Consider the following 22,985-nt stretch of genomic DNA (forward strand, 5'->3'; position numbering starts at 1 on the left):
TTATATTTTTAAATGTTATTAATAGTTTGCCTGTTTACAGAATTCTTGGTTGAAAATAACTCTCCTCAAGAATATTGAATATACTGTTCCATCATCTTCTAGGTTCTAAGCTTAATGTTGAGAAGTCCAGTGACTTTTAGGTAATGGAACCATTACGTGTGATCCGGTTTTCTTTCTGGAGGACTTTCACACTCTTTCCTTTGTCCCTGGTTTTATGACATTTTCTAAGATGTGCCAGAAAGATGGCTTTGTTTTCATTCATTTTCCTAACATGTGCCCTCTTGATCTGGAAACTAGAAATTCCTCTAGTTTGGGGAATTTGGGGGAATTATTCCTCTCATATTTCCTTCTATCTCTTTGTGGCTGTTTTCTTTCTTTCTGGATCTCCTATTAGTTACCAAGGTTGGACCTCCTGGACTAAGCCTCTCCTCTCCGTGTTCTCTCTCATGTTTCTTATCACTTTGTATTTTTGCTCTAGTTTCTGGGAAATTTCTTTAACACTTATCTTCTAACTTTATCTTCTGCCAAGTTTTCATTTCTGATATCATGTTTTTATTTTCAAAGAGATATGTTTAGTTCTCTGACCTCTTTCTTATTACAGCATCTCATTCTTATTTCACGGATGCAATCTTTTCTTATGTCTATAAGAATATTTGCGGTATTTTTGAAGATTTTTTTCTCCTGAAGTTGACTGTGTTACCTTTTTCCTTTCTTTCATCTTATAGGTTTCCTTCAGATGTTTAAGAATCCTCATCTGTGTGCTTACATTTAGAGTGGGGGTTCTATAAAACTGACAGAAAACTGCACAAGTGAGGGATGCCTATCATCTGAGAGTCTCACCTTAGGGTGACCGACCTGAGTCCTACATTGGAAATACTTGATGTCAGTATGTAGATGTTTCTTCTTGGACTGATAAGAATCTCCAGAAAATAACCTTTCTTAGAGGTTAAAGCATGGTGCTATGTAGTAAATGTCTGTGTCTTCCTAAAATTCCTATGTTGAAATCTTAACTCTCAACGTGATGGTATTTGCAGAGGGGGTCTTTTGGAGGTAATTAGGGTTAGGTGAGGTCATGAGAGTGGGGCCCTCGTGCTGGGATTAGTGGCCCCGTCAGAAGAAGAAATGTCTCTCTCTCCCTCCACATGTATACACTAAGGAAAGGCCATGTGTGTACATAACAAGAAATAAGCCAGAAAGAGAGCTGTCACCAGGAACTGAATCAGACAGCATTTTGATTTTAGGCCTCCCAGTCTCCAGAACTGTGAGACATAAATTTATATAAAATTACATAAATATAAATTTCTGATTTTTAAGTTACTCAGTCTATGGTATTTTGTTATGGCCACTCGAGCAGACTTAGAAACTTGATTATCAGCATTCTGGAAGCTGAGCAGGGGAGGGGCTTGGGGCGTTGGCATTTAATGTAATACCTACACTTGTCTTCTTAGTTTTAGCAAGGTGCCAAGGTCGTTCCTGAGTCCAGAGGCTCTGTTTCATCCTATCTAGAGAATTAAGTTCAAGAATTTTGCAAGGTATCCCAGACCTATTTATCTTATTACCCTTTTCACCCCCCACCTCCAGAAGGCCTAATACCATCAATTCCTGAAACTTTGGGTTTGAGAGAGTTCTCATATCTCATTGGTGGTTTTAAGCTTTTATTTTCTAGTCTAAAAAAATTATACTGATGTTGCCTCTTCCTTATATTCCTAATGTTAGTTAGTATGTGTCTTAAAAATATCTCTGGTGAAGTTTTCGTGAGGGTTTTCAGATCCACCATCTTTACATGGAAGACCTTAGATTATCATTTACTTTTCAAAATATTACGAGAAGTAAAGATTGGTGTTCCCAGTTACAGATGAGAAAACAAAGACACTCACTGCTAGTGAGTATTCATGCAACATTCAAACTTGTCTTCTCAGTCCAGATCCATTGTTAGTTCTTTATCTCACGTAGCCTTCTTTAGATAGAAGACTAATGTCCTTGACAACAACCTGCAATTGTAATAATTCTCTGACACCTTGAGAAGATTACCAGCTATCCCAGAAATACAGGAAGTGTCCTAGGTAGCAAGTAGACAGGCTGCTGACAGGTGGGCAGAGAGGTTTCTTTCAGGGGAAAGGGACAACGCAGATTAAAAAAGGGTGCCGTGGGCTTCTTCGCGAGCCACTCCCTTTTCCCACTTTCTCTGTGAAGCTTTGGACTCGGGAATCCTGGTGTGCTCCTCCCTCCCTCTTCCTCGTGGCTGCACAGAGAAGCAGCAGGTGGGGTGACATGAGTGCCTTGCTTTCATTTTTTGAAGAAGAGAAGTTTTCCTGGGTGTGGACCTTCACGGTGGAACTTACTTTCCCTTAGCACTTTGGAGGTATCATTACACTGTGTATTAGTCAGCTTGGGCTGCCATAACAAGATACCACAGACTGAATGCTTAAACAACAGAAACATATTTTCTCACAGCTCTGGCGGCTGGAAGTCTAAGACGAAGGTGCTAGCAAGTGCAGTCTCTCACAGGCCTCTCTCCGTGGCTTGCAGATGGCCACCTTACTGCTGTGTCCTCACAAGACCTTTCCTCTGGGAGTATAAGTATATATTCACTCCTGGTGTCTCTTCCTCTTCTAATAAGGATACCGGTCCTATTGGATTAGAGCCCCCAGGCTCATCTGACCTCATTTAATCTTAATTAATTCCTTAAGAGGCCCTTCTCCAAATACTATCAGATTGAGGTTTAGGGCTTCAATCTATGACATTGGGGAGCAGCGTGATATATAACAATTGTCTTCCAGATTTTATAATTTCCATTAAGCAGCCAGCTTCTTTATTATTGCTCCTTTGAAGCAATTTCTCTGGCTCTGGCTCTTTGCAAAATTTTTCTGTCTTTATTTATTTATTGATTGATTTAATTATTATTTTTTTTAGTACTTTTACCATGATGTGCTACAGTGTGGTTTCTCTTGTATACATTTTCTTCATAGTTCATGGAGTTTCTTGAATCCATAACTTGAGCTTTTTCCTCACTTTTGGTAATTTTCAACCATTAACTCTTTAGGTATTACTTGCACACTATTCTCTCTCCCCTTTTCTGCTTGGACTGTAATTACATGTGTTAGACATTTTTGCTGTATCTCACATGCCTCCTCTTTCCTGTATTTTCCATTCTTTTTTCTTTCATGCTTCAATGTGAATATTTCTTTCATAGCTGTTGTCCTGTCCAGTAATTATCTCTTCAGTATTGATTAATCTGTAGTTAAATCCATACACTGAGTTGTTTACTTCAGTTGTTGTTCTTTTAAGCTATAGACTTTCCATTTTAATATTTTTATAGGTTTAATGTACCTATTGAAGTTCTTGGGTTTTTTTTTTCTATGTCCTTAAAGTTATTATGTATATTTTTTAAAGTCTTTATTACCTGAAAGTCTGTGACAATTTTTATTGTCTATTGTTTCTCATGGTGTTCACTGATATCTCACCTCCTTCTATGCTTTTTTTTTTTTAAATTGTGTGCCAAAAACTATATAGGAAAAATGTAGAGATAATTTGAAGCTTGGGATGGTGGTGTCTATTTTGGGACATGCCTTATGTTTGTTTCAGGCAAGAGGTTAGTACACAGTCTATTTCCAGTTCACCTATACTGGTGACATCAAAAGCTTTGCTTAGCTTCTCAGCTCTTGGGATTTCCTTCTTGACTTATAATGCTTTACTTACTTATGAGTTGTTCAAAGACTTCAATTAGATTTTCTAAAATAAAATTTCTAGCTGTTGAAGTTGTTCTCTGCAAGAAGGTTGGTTTGAATTAAATAGTCTTCTATTATCAGAAGTGGAAGCCTCTTGTATTCTTTAATGAAAAATAAACTAATGATATTTCACAGCCTATATATCATGGTTCATTTTAAAGAACTCTAAAAGTTCTAAAATCCCTTTCCATTTTTTATCCATACAGAAATCATATATGTATGAAACACATACAGTCTGTATGTCAATTATATATATATGTTTATATATGACATACATAAACACATATATAAATATATATGCATACATAAATATAAACTTTATATATATACATATATTTATAATTATGCCTAAATTTGAAGGGAAATTATAATCCCTGAATCCCACTTATCAATAGATACACTTTTAAAAATTGCAATTTGTTTTATATTTCACTGGACTGAATTCCCCAATTCTGCCAAGAATTGAAATGATCCCCAACCTTATACTATTAAATGACAGTACCTAAAATATACTTAGGAAGTTTCAATTATAAACATGTCTCTTTTTAAGAGCAGACCTCAGGTAGTCTTTGGTTACTTGCATATACCTCGTGGCATTTATTTTATCAGCTCTTAATACCTAATTGTGTTGGTACAATTAGCAAGTACTCTATACATCTATGGAAACACAGGACTTACTATGAAACAATATACATAATGTGACTCTGTGCTTTAAGCTGGTACTAAAAGGGAGAAAGCTGGAGAAGAAAATGCTTGTAATCATACAGTCAAAAACACCACAAAAGAAGATGGTTTGATTAAAAATGCTCTGAAGTAAAAACTATAGAAATTAAAGTCTTTTCATGACTCCAATACTCAAAAATTTAATACAAAAATATCTGAACATCTATGACATATGAGGACATATGGTATGTGTGAATCTTCAGTTTTAGAAGAAAAGAATTAGAAAGCATGTTAGTGATGACAGCACCAGACTGGGAATTATGAAACTCTGACTTTAAAGTCAAATGCCAGTGTCCCAGGGGTTGGAGGAGCTAAGATTAAACCTGCCTCTCTGTGAAGGCTGTTGGGCTAGATCCAATTTTCTTCCTGGCCTGTTTAGCTTCCTTCCCTAGCTAAAGCCAGAAGTCCAAATTTGGCATTGGCTTTAGGCATTGCAAATTTAAGTTTCAGCAAATTAGGGCAGGAAAGTTACTTAATTTCTATATAAATAAAAAGAAGAATCAATGAAACAAAAATATAGTGTTTACTTTTGGGCTGTGTGGAGAGGTTCTCATCTATCTGAAAATTAAAATAGGTAATCGAAAATATGGTCACTCTCAGAGTCTAAAATATTTGGTACTTAATAACGTTAGGTGAGGATAATAAAGTTAGAATAGATAGCAGCTAATCATAGGTCACAAAACAGATATTTATCACCATGTTGACACTAAACTGCTTCTTAATTTATATCAGTGCAAGCTACAAGAAAGGAATAAAGAACAGAATTGATTATTAGTTTCAGACTTCTGCCTAATGTAATAGTCTTTTTATTTTTTTGTTAGATATTTTGATTCTAAGTTTGTACACATTTCAAGGTACTCAAGAAACTTTGTTCTTCTATGTCTGATTTTTGTTTGATTTTTGCTAGTTCTATTTTGAAAAAGAAATTATTCTCATTTCCCTTTGGCCACTTACTCATGGTGTGAGCTTGGGCAAGTCACTTAAACCCTCAAACCGGTTTCCCTCTCTGTAAAACATTAACAGTTATAATACATTCTTCAGAGCTTCTGAGATGACTGAATCAGAGAATTTGAGTAAAACTCCTAGCACAGTTACCTCGCCAGAAATACAATAAATACTACCAATTGCAAACAAGAGAAAAAAATAAACCTACTTTAAAAATGACTGTTGTCAAAGATGACAGGTTTTCAGCACTTACTATGTACTTACACTGTGCATTTTAAGCATTTCACAAGTAGAATCTCATATAATCCCCAACCACTAGGTACTGTTAGTATCCAGTTTTACAGGTGAAAAATAATGCTAAACAGGGAAGTTAAATAAGAGCCAACAGAAGTTGGAATCAAGATTCAAACTGTGTTAGACTTTCTCTAGAATCCACACAACATCAATTAAGCTATGCTTCTTATATCAGAGATAGCTATAGAAGAGTGATATCAGGGCTCCAAACTGAACATTTGAAACAAACAAAAAAAGGGAAACTTGGTGGGAGATTTTCAAGGTAAGAAGAAAGTATTTCAAATCCTAAGGCGAGATCAGATATTGAAACCCAAGTAGAGACCATGAATGATACAGAATAAACCAAGACAGGTAACTGCCACTAAAGAAATATAAATAAATAAATAAATAAAGTAAACCAATGTTGAATCTCTAAAGTCCTCAGACTCTTAGTTGTATATTATAGGAAGAACTAACTGATAACTGACCCACGGCACATGTACGAGGTTATCCTGAGAATGGGTGTGGTCAAAGATTCCTCAGCCTTAGGTCTGAGTTAAGGGTCTAAATCTGGCAGCTAGACAAAAATTGCAAGCAATTCATCAATATAGCAAAATATAAGGATATTTTATAAAATGTGGTCTGTTAAAAGGGTCTAATTATTTACCTCATGCCATCTAATTTGATATTTCATGATAAATATTCCCTAAATTTAAGCATATTTTTAATCCCAGACCAATAGAGGATATCTACCACCCTCTCTGACCTACTAGTGACATCAAGATAAAGGTAACAATAATAATAATCATAGCGTTTTAGTACAGTTTATAAGAGGAAAACATCACATAGGCAATACTGCAAAGTGGAGAAGTATTTTTAAACTTAGTTTTCTTTTTACACAATCAGACAATGTTATTATAATGGCATTCTAGAAAAAACATTCAAATAATACCGTCATCTAATTCCAATAAAACCAAGGAAATTTTAAGACAGTGCTGGCATGCTGTTGTGTTGAGATACTATTGCACATAGAATCATTCAGTCTAAACCTATAGCAAAATTTAATCCTAATCTCCCTCACTTTTTGGGGTAAGATACCCGATTATTAATTTTATTTGAAATTTAGGGGGAAGAAAGTCTTTCTAATATTTTAAAATTAGATTGTGGTGATTTTAATTAGATTAAAATTAGATTAGATTTAGGTTGTATAACTCTAAATATTTTGAAATTCATCAAATCATACTCAGAAAGGATGCATTTTATACTATGTGAACGTATCTCAAAAGACCTTATTTTAAAATGCGCCCTCTACTGGGAAGCTGGGATTAGTCAGGCTAGTCAGGCTGCTGATTGGGAAGCTGACTGGTCCCTGGGGCCAGTCAAAAACTAAGAGTGTGAGTTTAGGAGGTAGGTCAGAGCAGCCATTAAGGATAACATGGGGTTTAACCTGGCCAACATGATCAAATAATCTTTGACTCACTCTCTTCCCCTTAAAAAAGGGGCAGAAATAAACATATTAATTAGGGGGGAAAGTTCTGTTATGTGGAACTGTTTTTGCCAAGCCAATTCCTTGCAAAAAAAAAAAAAAAAAAAAGCCTTAAAATAACTATTAGTCACTAAAATATATGGTATATACATACAGATCATTCAATGAAATTAATGACATGCCAAATGTACTCGAGGTTTAAAAAGAAAAAAGTAAGCTAAACACATTTCATATGGAGGAAAGAAAACAAAAATGCACATTGTACCATGAAGCATATGGGGAAATGTTCCACATTGTCTAGGCCACTTACTATCTACCACTATCTAAACTCTTTCTGGTGTATTTTATATTAGCACACAAATCAATAATTATACTGTCCACATATGATGGTAACATATCTTTGCCTTTCATAGGATAAGAGAAAATGCAACAGAACATGTTACGATAGGTTTATTCTTTCTGATTTCTGAAGTACATGCTCACTTAATGGGCAAAAATACCCCAATTATCTTTCTTCCTAAGCATATCCTTTCTACAGGAACAATGCTCCTACTTAACAGGTAATGTCTGTGGAGTTATTGATTTTAGTAGAATTTCCATTCTTCCTTTTAAAACCAGTGAAATAGTGAAGTTGACTATTACAAAGAAATTAACCCTGATTAAAACTGAAACCTTATGTTATATTGAAAACACATTTTAATTCTCTTAAAATACTAACCCATAAATATTTCTGAAATAATATTGATTTTTTTTTTTTGCTTCCAATGGCCACCATTTTTAAAAATGTTTTACCATGGAACTTTTAAATATTAAAAAAATTAAATGGCAAAACAAACCTCCCTGTACCATCATTCATTGATCGAACAATTTCAATAATTTGCCACAATTGCTCCCTCTATCTTTCTATGTATATTTTTATTACTATATACTTTAATGACAATTCTAGACCCCATGTCTTTCACCCTTCCACACTTCATAGGTATCTCTGAAAAAGTATAACATTGGTAGCTATCAATTTTTTTTTCAGTTGAGACATTATTGAATGGAAATATAAATTAAAATGTATCTATTTTCAAATATGCTATGATGATGCATAAGTTTTAAGATTTATTTACAATGTACAGAAGACAAAGTATAAAAAATTCTGAAGCATTTACTTCCATTTAAAATATTTGACTCCATTTTTCCTATTAGAAATTATAATTCAAATTATAGGCCAAACTAAGACTATTTTAATATTAAAGAGAAAGCAATAGCATATTTGTTTTAAGTCATATTTGCTGCTCCTAATAAGTCCATAATTCTTCTGAATGTTGAGATAAGAATACAATCTGCCACTTAGATATTGCAAATCCTTTACCCAAGAAGTGAGTTGAACAAGCTTCAAATACAGTAAAATACTTAAAATTCCAGAGTTTAATTCATGATGTTTAGTGCAACTTGTTTCTATTGTCAGAAAATATATTAGAATATCACTTCAACATATACTCACTTTCATTGATGTAGGGTAATATTATCTAGTAGAGTAAAGTTTAAATAAAATTAGTAACACTGATGATATAGCATAAGATTTCTACATAAAAATAGAAGGAATTTAAGTTTATTGATACAAATACTAAACTACTATGCTAATGAATCAATATACCAAATTAGCATTTTAGCTCCAAAAGCAGTATTTTTACTTTTCTTTAATTATATTTATACCTAAGTTTTCATATATATACTTTGGTACTATTGAGGCTTTAAAAATTAGTTTTTAAATGCAATTTTCCATCTTTATCTTTTTCACCTTTCTATATATCTGTGATTAAATCATACCTTCAAAGTAGCCATCTCTTTTGGGCTGTGCCTTCTTTGGTGATTTTATAACAGAAACTTTATCTTCATTGTTTTTGAATAATGCTAGACGCACAGTAGGATCTAGACAGAAAAAAGGAAAATAAGATAAAAGTGCAGCATTGGCTCTTTCCTTCTCTGAAATGGTTGTACCTTTTAAATAATAATATCAAAAAATAATACCCATTCTATAAAGCTCTGTGAAATTGATGATGATGTTATGTTAAAAAAGCTTTATAATATGACAAAGTAACCAACCATTTCTATATTCTTGGTTATCTGATTAAACACATAGCCAAAACTTAATACAAAGAGCAGAAATACTAATAATGTGAAAACCTTTACATGTAAATTTTCTAGTTCTGGCACCATCTTTTTAGTTAGGGAGTTGTTTCACTGTTTATTACTTCATCTCCTTTGTTAAATTCCTGATATTTCTGCTGGAATAAAGTAACATTTCCATAAATGTATAATAGAGAAAAGCTATTATTATAGTAAAAACCATATACCCTGCTTTTTTCCTCCTCTAAACTATAAGGAGCTAAGATAGGAGATGGAGGCAAGACAACCAATAAGATGATAAACAGGTAAAACATAATTTTCATTAATTTTACAGATAAATGGATTTATCTTGTGCCTTGATGTATGATATTTCACATAACAAAGATGCATGAATTATAAATACTTTATAGCCAAGAGAATTCTAAATCTATTAATTTTATAAAATAATTAGGATGACTGTAAATGTAGGGCTCTGTAAGATTTAATTGATAATAAATGGTTCTATGGAATGTGAAACTGGGGATTAGTGCAGTTGAATTAAGACAAAAGGTTTTTGCTTGTCAAAGAACTGTAAGCAAAGAAAACAGAGAAGTAAGTAACAGGAAGTAGAATAAAGAGTGGAAAGTGATGCATTCAAAGTAGGTTAACATACCTGCTTTAAAAAAAGTAGGTTGCATCTGACTGATATGTTGTATGTCAACTATACCTCAATAAACAAATAAATAAATGAAGTAGATTATCATAAAACCACAATTCAGAGCAGCATACATTTTCTTAATATCTTACACCATCTTGCAAAAAGGGACTTTAAGACTCTTTGATAAATAGCTAGTGCAATACAGACATAGTAAACAAACTTCTGGTTACCTGGGGGGAAAAGGGTGGGAAAGGATAAATTAGGAGTTTAAGATTTGCAGATACTAACTACTACATATAAAATAGATAAACAACAAGTCTCCACTGTATAGTAGAGGGAACTATATTCAATATTTTGTAGTAACCTACAATGAAAAAGAATATGAAAAGGAATATATGTATGTATATGGATGACTGAAACATGCTGTACACCAGAAACTGACACAACATTGTAAACTGACCATACTTTAATAAAGGAAAAAAAATCTAATGCAACAGAAGAGAATATACCTAAATGAAAAAATAAGATTTAAAATGTCACCAAATCTAAATTACATATTTTAATTAAATGTTAAGGTACCATGTTTTTTAGAATGTGAATTAGAAGAGCAGAAAAGCACCTGTAGTTATCCTCAAACATGAGCATAATGAAGATTTCCTTTAGTCTTCCAGTAATAATTTATCCTTACTAAGCATGATTTACGTGTTTCAGAGAGATTATATTTTTCAGATTAGGACAAATGTTGGTCAATATTTGGGCACATTTCATAATTATAAGTGACTTAAGGTATTATAAGAGTTGGGTGCTTCTATATGAATTCAATAAGAATTATCAATAAGAAAAATTTAAAAAACCTCTGTCTATACATATTTAATAGAATAAATAATATATATCACCTAAGGTATTCTCAAAAAAATATTGGCATGTCAAAAGAGCACTAGTCAATCAGGAAGACAGATTACTATGGGTTTACATACTGTTTGATACCCTACTATAACCTGCTGACTTTTTTATTCCTTCTCTTGGCTTGCTTGCCTGTTAATTGGATCTATGTATTTCCTGAGTAGATATTACAATTTGACAGACCTAGGTTAGATCCAAGCTCCAACTTTTACTAGTTGTATGACTCTGGACAAATTAATCTCACCTTCTGCCTCCTTTTTTGTCCAGGAGAAATAATACTTGAAATATTACTGTGAGAATTAATGAGATAATGTGTGGAAAGCATCAAGACTCATGCCTACGTAAGTGTAAGGACTCAACAAAGGGCAGCTGGGAAACATATAATTACAACGTAAGCAACAATATTGTTTCCAACTGATTATATTCTTGGAAAAGATCTTAAATCCTTCCTACAATAAGGTGGGGAATAAAGGAAATTGATGAATCCATAATAGACTTCATTTTATTCATCTAGCTCATGAAATAAAAGATTTCGTAAGTTTTTTTGCACTCGTTTGGGCAACTATCTCTCTACGACTTGATTTTTTAATATGTAAAACATGAATAAGGTTGTACTTTCCTCATACATTTATCAAGATTAAATAATTTAACACATATAAAATATTTAGAGGAGATGTCTCGCTCAGTGTGCTCAATAATTTTACTCACTGAGAGCAGAGAAAGAGTACTATATTTTCAGTATCTTTTTATTTCAAAACATTTTGATTGTACCACCTTAAATTGACCTAAAACAAATTAATTCAAACTGCAAAGGAATAATAGTAAGAAACAATGATAAGGAGCAAAAAATGTAGTAATTCTAAGTCAAATTGTAACAATTCTACCTAATAAAATTGAAAACTGAAAAAAAAAAAAGCAATTCTAGATGGGGAAAAAAAAATCACTTGATTCTGATAGTCCCTAGAAAGACCACCATGAATGACACTATTGTTACCCTCAAAAAATACACAATCGAGTAAGAAGCCAGGAGATAAGGATATCATAAAGAGCATTACAGAGTCATTTAAACCTAGAGCATTACAGAGTCATTTAAACCTAGTCCTTAGGGATCATCAATGGCAGGTCTGCGTTGCTGTTTTTTAAATCTTTGTATCTCTCAGTATAACTTGCCCAGTGTCTTGGAAATAGGTTTTATTTTATTTTTATGCTTTTATTTATTCACTTATTATGTTAGTTGAAGTATAGTCAGTTTACAATGTGTCAATTTCTGGTATACAGCATAATGTTTCAATCATCCATATATATACATATATTTCTTTTCATGTTCCTTTTCATTACAGATTGCTACAAGATATTGAATATAGTTCCCTGTGCTATACAGTACAAACTTGTTTATCTATTTTATTTTTTATATGTAGTAGTTAGTATCTGCAAGTCTCAAATTCCCAATTTATCCCTTCCCACCCCCATTCCCCTTGGTAACCATAGGTTTGTTTTCTATGGCAAAGTAATATCATATGGTATTTTTCTTTCTTTTTCTGGCTTATTTCACTTAGAATAGACAATCTCCAGGTCCATTCATGTTGCTGCAAATGGCATTATTTTATTCTTTTTTATGTCTGAGTAGTGTTCTATTATTGGCTGGGTAGTATTCCATGGAAATAGGTTTTAAATACATCTTTATAAAATATTTAAAGAAACTCGTAAGCTGAGTTTCCATTATTATGTGGCTCAGTGCTGAACATTTTTATATCTGTTATCTCATCGAAGTAACACAATTTTATGTATTATAATATCCTTAAAATTTTTTCATCCCTGTGTAATCCCCCCAATTTTTATAATCCTAATCTTAGCTTTCTTGTTTATCTCATTCTAGTTAACTCTTTATATGTGAAAATCTGGTTATTACCCATTTTCTGTATCTGCCACACATAGCAGTGCTGTAAAATAAGTTTTATGCTAAGGCTGGATAACTAGCTGTAATTCATCATTTTATAAGGAGTATTTTCACTAATTTAAATTTGCCTTCTCAAATATAAACATATTTAAATGACTATAATGCACACACAGAGTCATACACATACACACAGTCAAATGTAGAGACTTTTACCTAATTTATTGCTGATTCAGTTAACAGTTATTTATGGAACATCTACCGTGGTAATTAGGTTGAAGAAATTCAGTGGGGAACTAGTGGGGTCTTGGTCCTCCAGGATCTTACTATTCAAATGGGTATTTTATTATTGTTTTGTTGAGGGCACAACAAAGTAACACTTGATCAAAATTCTTGTGAGTTCTTTTTGGAAATCACTGAAGTAAACAAAATAAATCATCAATAAAATTCATTTTGTCACAGCTTTGTCTAAGCTGCTCCCTTTTGATTGTTCCTCCTTAACATTCCTTAGTTACCTTATTTTGCAACCTGATCTCTTTTCTATAGTCCATGAACTGCTTAATTCATGTTAAGAAGTTAGCTTTTCTTGTTTTCTAGCTGGCTTACTTCTTGGCTATAAGTAAGTGTTACCAACACAGACTCAAGCTTTGTTTTTCACTGAAATAAAATTAGCAAATGTTTACTGAATATTTAACATGGACTTGACACTGTGCTAGGTGTTACAAACACCTGCAAGATTTTTATCCATAGTTGTGGCTCTACCTTTATTACTAAATTCACCTCGTTTGCTTCATCCTGCTCTTTCTCTCCTCTAACCACGAAGTTTGAAATTTGATATGCCCAAATTTGATAATGTTGGAAAACTCCGTTACGTCTTCAGGCTTATGGTCTTAGCCCTTAAACTTCTTACCATTTGCTCTTCACCAAAATTCCTATGCTGAAAGACCCCATCCTCTCTGAGGAGTGCTCCACATAAAACTAACCAACCACTCTCTTTCTTCCGTCTGATTCAGCTCAGTCCTGCTGCCAATTGTGCTCACTATCTTCAGGATACTGATTCCCCATGTTTTCAATAAACCAGCAACTCTCACCTTACACACGATTTTCTTCACTGCCCTACTAAACTCTAAACTTCCCTGGGTGTCTGCTAAATTCCAAGCCAGATCACCAAATTCTGAAATTACTTCTGTGCATGAGGCAACAGTAAAATAAGAAGAGAAACAAAAACTCCACTAAAACAAGACTAGTCCTTACTGGTTTGTGCTTATGTCCATCATGAGGGCAACGGCAATACTTTGGTAGAAATAAAAACAACCCATTCCTGAACTGAGTAAATCATGGTCACTCCTCACAATTTTAGATTCCATCCTGTGGCTTCCAGTCAACTTCTCCGCTCCCTGCCTCTCCCCCTCCTCTGTCTTCTCATTTATCCTAACGGAAGTCATCAATTACTGAGTGCCCCCTGATGCTGCCCACACTGCATGCTCTTCCAGCCCTTTGCTTCTTCATTGATCAGCAACCTCAGTGGTATTCTTCCTCTATCTACCGACTTTTTAAAAATAACTGACCCCTTACCTTTTGCCCTATTTTCACTCTCACCTTAAATTAAAAATTGTTGACTCACATTCCTTGGCTAATAAATATATCTACAAGCTACAAACAGCCAATATTATTAAGAGCTTGCTACTGAGCAACTTGCTCTATGGTTTTTCACGGCATGAAATGCGAGTTCAAGCTTCCACACTTTGTGCATTTATGCCTCCCCTCCTTGAGGATTAGTGCTGTGTCAGATTGTAGGATGTAATTGGTTCCCTCAATTAGAAGTTTCTTTTCTGACTGCCCCACTTGACACTCTCCCTCCCTCCCCTCAAAGAGTGGATTAGTCTCTAGCAGTTTTATGGACAATGCTGCCCTCTGGTGGCTTGAAATTTTCAAGTCGACAAGTTGTTCATGTTCATACACATAGATAATTGGATATTTGAAAATTACTAGTAAGTTTTCAAGCGTTTAACAGAATTCAAATATTTAAAACAACATTTTAATTTATTAGTGAGTAAAGTTTAAAATTACAGCCATTATTTTAGGTTGACTCAAATAAGTTAATAGCATATCACAATTTGATTGCATTAGTACTAGAAAATTCTTCATTCTGTAGGAGGAAAACCTGAGTTACAGAGTCTTAAATGATTTGCCTACAGACACAAAATAACATAAGTGCTACATCAACAACCTCCTAAAGATTAAAGTATCAAAAGTAGAAAGGATCCCACTGATTTTCTTTTTCACGTTTTTCATCTTTAATCTTACCTTGAATATTTCTATTCTGTGTATCTGTTGTGAAGGGGAGTAGAAAAAAAGAGTGAGGAGAATTTAAAGGTCGTCATTAAGTTTTACATTTCAGAATTCAAACTTTAAAGAAAAAATGCTTTTATTTCACCAATCTAACAGTATGTATTTTTGTTTTTGGGGGGAAGGTAATTAAGCTTATTCACTTATTTTTTAATGGAGGTACTGGTGATTGAACTCAGGACCTCACGTATGCTAAGTGTGTACTGTACCACTGAGCTATACTCTACCCCTAATCTAACAGTATTTTGATAAAACAAAAGCAAAACAAAAGCTTAGTATAGAGACACAAAACCTCACATAGTAATAAGAATGCAATTTGGTTTACAATCATGTAATTAGAATGAATATCTCTCTAGAAAGTATACAACTGCCAGTCTGGTTTTTTACCTGATAGGTCATGCTTAATGACCACTGTCAAATGTGAAATTTAAGATGTGGTTGTTAACTCGGATGGCTGGTTTTCATTTTTCATTTGTTACCCTACTATGCCCCCTTGTGACAGGTAAGAGGAGCCTTAATTTTAGCTTCATAATAATTATGAAATTTTTGGCCATTAAAGCAATGATTTTTATGTTTGGGCAGATATTCCATATTAAAACTTATTCTAAAATATTACTGACTATGCTAATTTATTAAAAATGTACTCAACCTAAAAAAAAGTCCTCAGTTACAAGAATTAGCAAGAAAGATATATTTTCCAGAGGTAGATTTTAACAAGAAAATTTTTCCTTAGCTTCACTATCAGAGAGTACTGCAAACACTGTAGATATCTAAAAAAATAGATCTTTTGAACATAAATAAGTAATAATTATTTGTTGAACGTTGGCTGAGTCAATCTTTAAGCCACTTTTGATATTTGAACTTGCCCCAGCAGTTTCAGAAACTTTTACTATTTTCAAAACACCTATTTGAACAATGTTTTTGATACTCTTGAAGATGAGTAGAAATATACATCGAAACAACAAAACAGATTATCAAACTACCCTGATTGACTGCATTGAATTCCACTGCCCCAGGACTGAGAGCCTCATTCTCGTTAGGGCTGGGAGTTACATTTCCCCGGGTGATCACTGCATACTATTCAGTTCATAGACAGCCCTGATGAACTTAACAGGCGTTTGCAAAACAAGATTGCAGGAGACACAAAGCAAAATAAGTTGACAAACAGAGCATATAGTTTACATTTTCTTGAAAAATGCTTAAAGTTTCAATATTTTAAACCTGACAAACTTTTAGTAAATGACAAAAATATTATCTTGAGAGGGTAAAAGATAAAATTAAGGTATCACTAATATAATGCCAAAAAAGGAAAGTTGAACATTCATAAATATAAAAATGAATCATCAGTACTTTATCAATGGCTAATGAGTCCTGTGCCAACAAATATCAGTTATTCTTTGGAAACAGTGATACTTTGGTTAGTTTTATTTATGTCTAAAAAAATTAAATATATATATTTCTTGGAATTCTACAAATGAATTGATTAAAAACAATAAATGGAAAAATTAATAAGGATAAAAATTAATCTGAGTGCTTCTTTGTATGCTGTAAGTTAGAACTACAGGATAAATATAGATTCCTTGCTCTTCTCAGGAATAATGGCACTTTATGAAACATTTCACTGACATTAAGATCTTTATAAGAGAAACTGATGAGTGACAGAAACTCAAAACAGTTAAAATAAAAAGTCATGCTACTTATATTAAGCCTATGAGTCCATGAGTAAATATTTATGAAGTGTAAGTAAATGCAAAGTTATATGAAATAAATAATTTTAAATAGCTTTAATTATACATTTAAAGTTAATAACCTGCTACTTCTTGCTCTGACATCTATAAACTACTCAACATATCAAGTAATTTTACTAAAATGATTAGAGGTGTCCAAAGAAAGATGTGATTTGAACAGCCTGGAAGTGGGGGAGAAAAAAAGACGCCTTCGAACATGTCTCAAGCTCAGCATAATCATGAAAGAGACACACTGTGCTCCTTTTCCAGACTGTCAAGCTGTGAAGTCTTCAGAGCCGATATTCATGGAACTGATGAGTTTATATAAATTGTTTATTGAATAATCCAGTGATTTAAAATCACATAAAGGAATAAGCACATGAAGCAGACGCTCTTTAGAATCGACATTTGCTGAGATGAACCAGCTTAGAAACCAATTACAGCATAATTCTCAGTGTACAATAGATAGAGTAGTCAACAGCAAAGTAGAAAAGAAACATGGGGAAGTGAAAATAGCATTTAAGAGTATAAAATCATTCGATGTAATATAATCTTCTCTAAGTTTTCTTGTTCTTTTTCATGAAATTATTACCTTAGACATACTCATATCTGTGAATTTCACTTCTGTCTTTATTAAATACAGTTTGCTAAAAAATAATTTAAAAGATTTTATCTTCAATGTCAGACAGTTATTATTCAAAGATCATTGATTACTCACCTAATTTTTTCAATTTCTTTGATTTCATTTTCTGTGCTCTCTTCAGCATTTGCTGAGCAGTAGAAATATCTTTAAAGCCCCTATTAAAAGATTAAATTTAACAAAGGCAAAAAAATTCAGACTATATTTATATATGCATATACATATAAATATACATATCTGGATTATACCAAAACAAATATGAATTCCCATTTAAGAATCTGTAATTTAACAGACATATAGTTTCTTAAAAACTAATAAAGGTATTCTTGAAATCTCAAAAAATATGCCTTGGACATTTAAAAGTTTCTCAATTTCTTAATATTTTAGTGTAAAACAGACCACATACCATTCTTTTGAAATTTTTTCCTCTTTTTCAGATTTTAGCAAATTCTTTCTGCTGATCTTAGATTCAGGTGTCCACGATAGAGTTCTATTTTCTGATCTGGCAATAGGGAAAAACCACACTGAACTGAATCAACCCAAGTATATCAGCAGTTTTTAAAACTACAAGCTGTTTATGTTGTCTCAAACTTGGAAATAAAATACATTTAAGTTACAGAAAAACTTTATCTTGAGAAGTAATAAAAGTCTGCCATTAATTTAAAATGTTTACATTTCAATTACTTGAAGCATATTTCAATCCTTTTGTTGAAAGAAACTCAGCATTGGAATTTTTATTCTAATCCTTATCTCTACCTATATAGCAGTATTTAAAAGTCCACTTGTTTAAAACAATTAATTATATTATTTCAGTGACACTTAAGTTTTGTAGTTGCTGTAATGAACTTACCTAACACATTTTTCTTACACTGAAAACTCCATAAAATCACTACATTTTCACATTAAATGCTTTTTCCAACGTCTAAACAAGAAAATTCATTCCTATTTTCATCATCTTACTACTTTTGTAAGGAGTGTAATATTCTTATCATTCATTAGAGGTTGTTCCTCTAAAAGAGTGATTTAGCTTACCTGCTATTAAATTGTGTGTGTTCCGATGAAAACCAATTTTCTTTCTCATTACATAGCCATGCTTGCGCCGGATGACTTGGTAAATTAAGTGATGTGTCATCATATTTTAAGGTTCCAGAGAGCTTATCAGAAAAAATGTATATAAGTATAAAATAAATTGAAAAAAATCTAGCACTTATATTGTATGACTTTACATGCATAGTATCGAGTAGCCTCAGGGGAACTCATATAAAATCTGAAAATTAAACTAAAGTGAAATTTATGGAATATACATACAAATGTCCTTTGTTGTAGCTGTAAAGTATATGCTTTTTGGTATAGTTTGCATATACAAAATGATTAATAGCAAAGATCTTGAAAAAATCTCAGAAAAACAAAAACTTCAAAGATTATCAAATAAATAACAGATATTGCAGTTCATTGACCTCTGACTGAGAATCTTCAGCTGTTGCCCTTTTAATGCATATTTTTGTATTTCTAAAGTGCTGTCAACTAGTGATTTTAGTCTACTGCCAAATATGCAGCTGAAGCATATCATTTTTTTTTTTTTGCTACTGTGAAATAAAGTGTTGAAAGAAATCCAAAATAAAGAAAAAAATCAGAAGCAAGTGAAAGAAAAGCTACATGAAAAATTACATCTGGGGATGAGGAGGAAGTCAGAGGCTTCTAAAAGTAATTGTGTTTTTCAAGTCAATAAATAGTATTATTAATCACTGCAGCATAGCATAACCTTAAGAAACGAACAAAGATCGAGCACTAAGAGGTTTCCATGACATGTTACCTTTGGCCGGTGCAGCTGGTTTGGAAGAAGCAGTGTTTGTGAAGGGAAGCGGGCGGAATCTAAAGCTAGCCATTCTTTCTCTAAGGCAGACTGCACAAATAATAACATGAATGTACATAATTTAGTTTGCATAACTTTTACAAGATTCTTTTAAATTGTCTTACACACTACAAATGTTAAGAAAGTGTACCAACATTTTTATTTAAGAAAAATTTGCCACTTGATCTTGTGAGATGTTATTCATTTGTTTAATGTAAATATTCTTTAAAAAAGTGGTGTAAGATTTTCCATCCCCAAGTGGGATAAAGTGAGAACTTGAGTACTCACGTGCTTTAAAAAAAAAAGAGGTGCAGACTCACAGACACAGAGAACAAACTTATGGTTACCAGCGGGGGGAAGAGGGTGGGAAGGGATAAATTGGGAGCTCGAGATTTGCAGATACTAACAAATATACATAAAATAGATACACAACAAGTTCATACTGTATAGCACAGGGAACTACATTCAATATCTTGTAGCAACTTATGGTGAAAAAGAATATGAAAATGAATATACATATCTTCATGTGTGACTGAAGCATTATGTCGTACACCAGAAATTGACACAACATTGTAAACTGCCTATACTTCAATAAAAATATACATGTACAAAAAACAAGAGGTACAGATTGTTCAGTGTATTTAACTGTTTGATAACTATAACTCTGAACCAACTCTAGATGTAACAGAGGAAAATAATCTTTTAGCTCTTTATAATGCAAATTGTAATACTTTTCATCAAAACTTACTGCTAAATATTTATAGTATTTTAACATTAGTATCAATTTTTCTATAAGTACTATCTGTAAGATAGCTTTTACTTAATTTTTGTTCAAAATTTTGCAAATTTTCTGAACAGATGGAAAAAAGAATTTTGTGGCAATACATAGAACATGGTTCCTGATATTATATTCTCTAATTCAAGTATTTGAATGATAAAAGTATAAATTTAAATTTTGAAATGATCTTATTTTAAATCACTTCACTCTTCGTCTTACAACATCTTTATTTCATTTATGTAATTTCCAAAATTTATTTTATTTTTCTAAATGGAACTATACTAGTTATGCCAGTGTTGTATAATTTAACATATAATTATCTAAATTTTATTTGCTTGGGTTATCTAATATTGTTTAAAATAAACTTATGTGGTTCCATAGCATTTTTTGAATTTTTAAGAAAAAAGGATGAGCAGAACACCAATGAACTTGTTTTTTAAAAATGTTCTAAAATGATCAAACATATTTATGATTTGAAAACTGGAACGAGTACAATCTGAGAAGACCTAAATGCAATTTTCCATTCATGCAGCTTTAGTGTTCCTTGACTATCTCTTGAAAGACCTTTGGGAAGGCAACATAAGGCCTCCTGACTACAGGCCAGCAATGCAAATGACGGACTTTTACTTATAGCATGTTGTCTTGGGAAATCTAATCAAATTCATTTGAATACCTACATAAAAAGGACACTTCTCCTCAGCTGTACACAGGAATATTGTCCAATTCCTTCTAGGAAGAGATTATTAATATATATATAATCACAGTCATATACTGGTTATATCTGGTTTAAGAAGAGCCATTTGATGCAAGTTTGCAAACATTATTCAGGGCTCAGATTTAAAATTCTTTCTTTTATATGACAAATAAAAGAAAATTCAGATCTATCCCGGGAAAGATCAAGGCCCACGGCATATCAACTATCATTAAATTAGTATTCTTACTCTGTAAAATTGTCCAAATGAAGAGAAGATGTGGATACACTATTACACAAGGCAACGTGCCAGGGGATTCTGGGAAGATGGGCAGTGGGGAGTAGGAAGCACCAGGAACCTGTCTCCTAACCTAGACAACAAGTGAACTGGCAGAATCTGGTGTAAGTAGTTCGGACCTTGAGAGTTTACTGAAGACTTGTAATGTCCTGGGGAAGACCTGGGTGGTAAATTGTGGTTAATTTGGTCAATTTCAGCTCTCAGCACAGTGGCCGCCATCCATCCTTCACCCCACAGCCCCATGAGATAGGCAGTTGTTCCTGTGTTTCAGGATTAGCTTGCACACAGTTTACAGGAGCCATGGTGGACAATGAGGACACTGTCCTCCAAACAAATACTGGTGATCTGTGCTCTGACTGCTGATTGTTGCTTCTGATCACAGATCTGCAAAGATTTCCGGATTTGAAAGGTGAATGTCCTTCCCTCAACACTCCCACTTAATTCCTTTTGGGAGACAGACATTAAAGGCTAGAATATTCATTTTAAAAAAAAGACGAGTATACAAAATCATTTGCATATATGGGGGACATGAGAAAGCCAGCACACTTGCCTGGGGAAAGGCACAGGATTAGAAAAGAACTAAAAAGGCCTTTAGTTTATAACTCAGGCTGATCCTTGGCACAAACAGAGGCTGCAACAATGAAAACAAAAATGACAGAAAAAGAAACAAAAAACCTAGAAAACCCTGAGGAAGAGAGAGAACCAGATTTCCAGAGTTATCACATTATTAGATTAAATGTCTAATTTTAAATAAAAATCACAAGGCATACAAAGAAACAGGAAAGTTTATGGCCTATTCAAAGGGAAAAAAATCAACCAAAACTATCCCTAAGACAGACCTCATGGCAGATTTACTAGACAAATAATTTAAAACAACTGTCTTAAAGATGCTCCAAGAACTAAAAGAAGAGAGAAAATGATGTATGAACAAAATGGAAGTATCAATAAAGAGACAGAAAACCTGAAAAGAAATAATAAAGAAATTTTGAAGCTGAAAAGTATAATAACTGAAACGAAAAATTCACTAGAATTCACCAATAGGATTCACTAGGGGGATCTGCCTTTAAGTAGGAAGATAATGGAATGGGTGAACTAGAAGATACACAATGAAATTATCAAGTCTAATAATGAGCAGAAAGGAAAAAACAAAGATTAAAGAAAAGTGAAGAGAACGTAAGGGATCTGTGAGACACCATCAAACGGATCAACACGCGCATCACGGGAGTCATGAAGGAAAGAAAGGACAGAAGATATAGGCAAGAAAGAATGTTGGAAAAATAATGACTAAAAATTTCCCAAATTCAGAGATAGACCTAAATACAAACATCCAAGAAGCTCAATGAACTTGAAGTAAGATAAAGTCAAAGAGCCTCACACTGAGACATATTATAATCAAACTTTCCAAAGTCAAAGACAGAGAATCCTGAAAGAAGCAATTTGCCGCGTATAAGTGCTCCTCAGTAAGACTACCAGCGGGAAGTTCATCAGAATCTTTTGAAGTCCAGAAGGTAGTGTGCTAATACATTCAAGGTGCTGAAAGAAAAAACTGTCAATTAAGGCTCCTTTGGCAAAACTGTCCCTTACATTAGGAAGAAATGAAGACGTTCCCAGATAAATAAACAAAACCTGAGAGAGTTCATAACCGTTAGACCTGTCCTGAAAGAAACACTAAGGGAGTTCTTTAGGTTGAAACAAAAGGATGCTAGACTGCGGTTCAAAGCAATATGAATAAATTAAGATCGTAGTAAAGGTAACTACATAAAAAATTATAAAAGCAACCATTGTTTTTAAAATTGATTTATTTGGGGATGGGAATTAGGTTTACGTATTTATTTATTTCTAGAGGAGGTACTGGGGACTGAACGCAGGACCTTGTGTATGCTAAGCATGCACTCTACCATTTCAGCTATACCCTCCCCCGCCAGAAGCAACTATTGTTAACA

General features: G+C 33.2%; 2 protein-coding genes across 2 annotated transcripts in view; one reads left to right on the plus strand and one right to left on the minus strand.

The window, feature by feature from the left end:
• Positions 1-22,985, plus strand: part of TSPAN19 (tetraspanin 19) — a 208,018-nt gene that overhangs the window by 76,671 nt on the left and 108,362 nt on the right. The window lies entirely within an intron of this gene.
• Positions 1-22,985, minus strand: part of LRRIQ1 (leucine rich repeats and IQ motif containing 1) — a 235,015-nt gene that overhangs the window by 39,157 nt on the left and 172,873 nt on the right. Inside the window, 5 exon segments of the mRNA XM_032493693.1 lie at positions 8,974-9,075; positions 17,502-17,581; positions 17,830-17,925; positions 18,456-18,577; positions 19,237-19,326. Coding sequence (XP_032349584.1) covers positions 8,974-9,075; positions 17,502-17,581; positions 17,830-17,925; positions 18,456-18,577; positions 19,237-19,326 — 490 coding nt within the window.

Source organism: Camelus ferus, chromosome 12 (assembly GCF_009834535.1).
Source record: "Camelus ferus isolate YT-003-E chromosome 12, BCGSAC_Cfer_1.0, whole genome shotgun sequence".
Lineage (NCBI taxonomy): Eukaryota > Metazoa > Chordata > Mammalia > Artiodactyla > Camelidae > Camelus > Camelus ferus.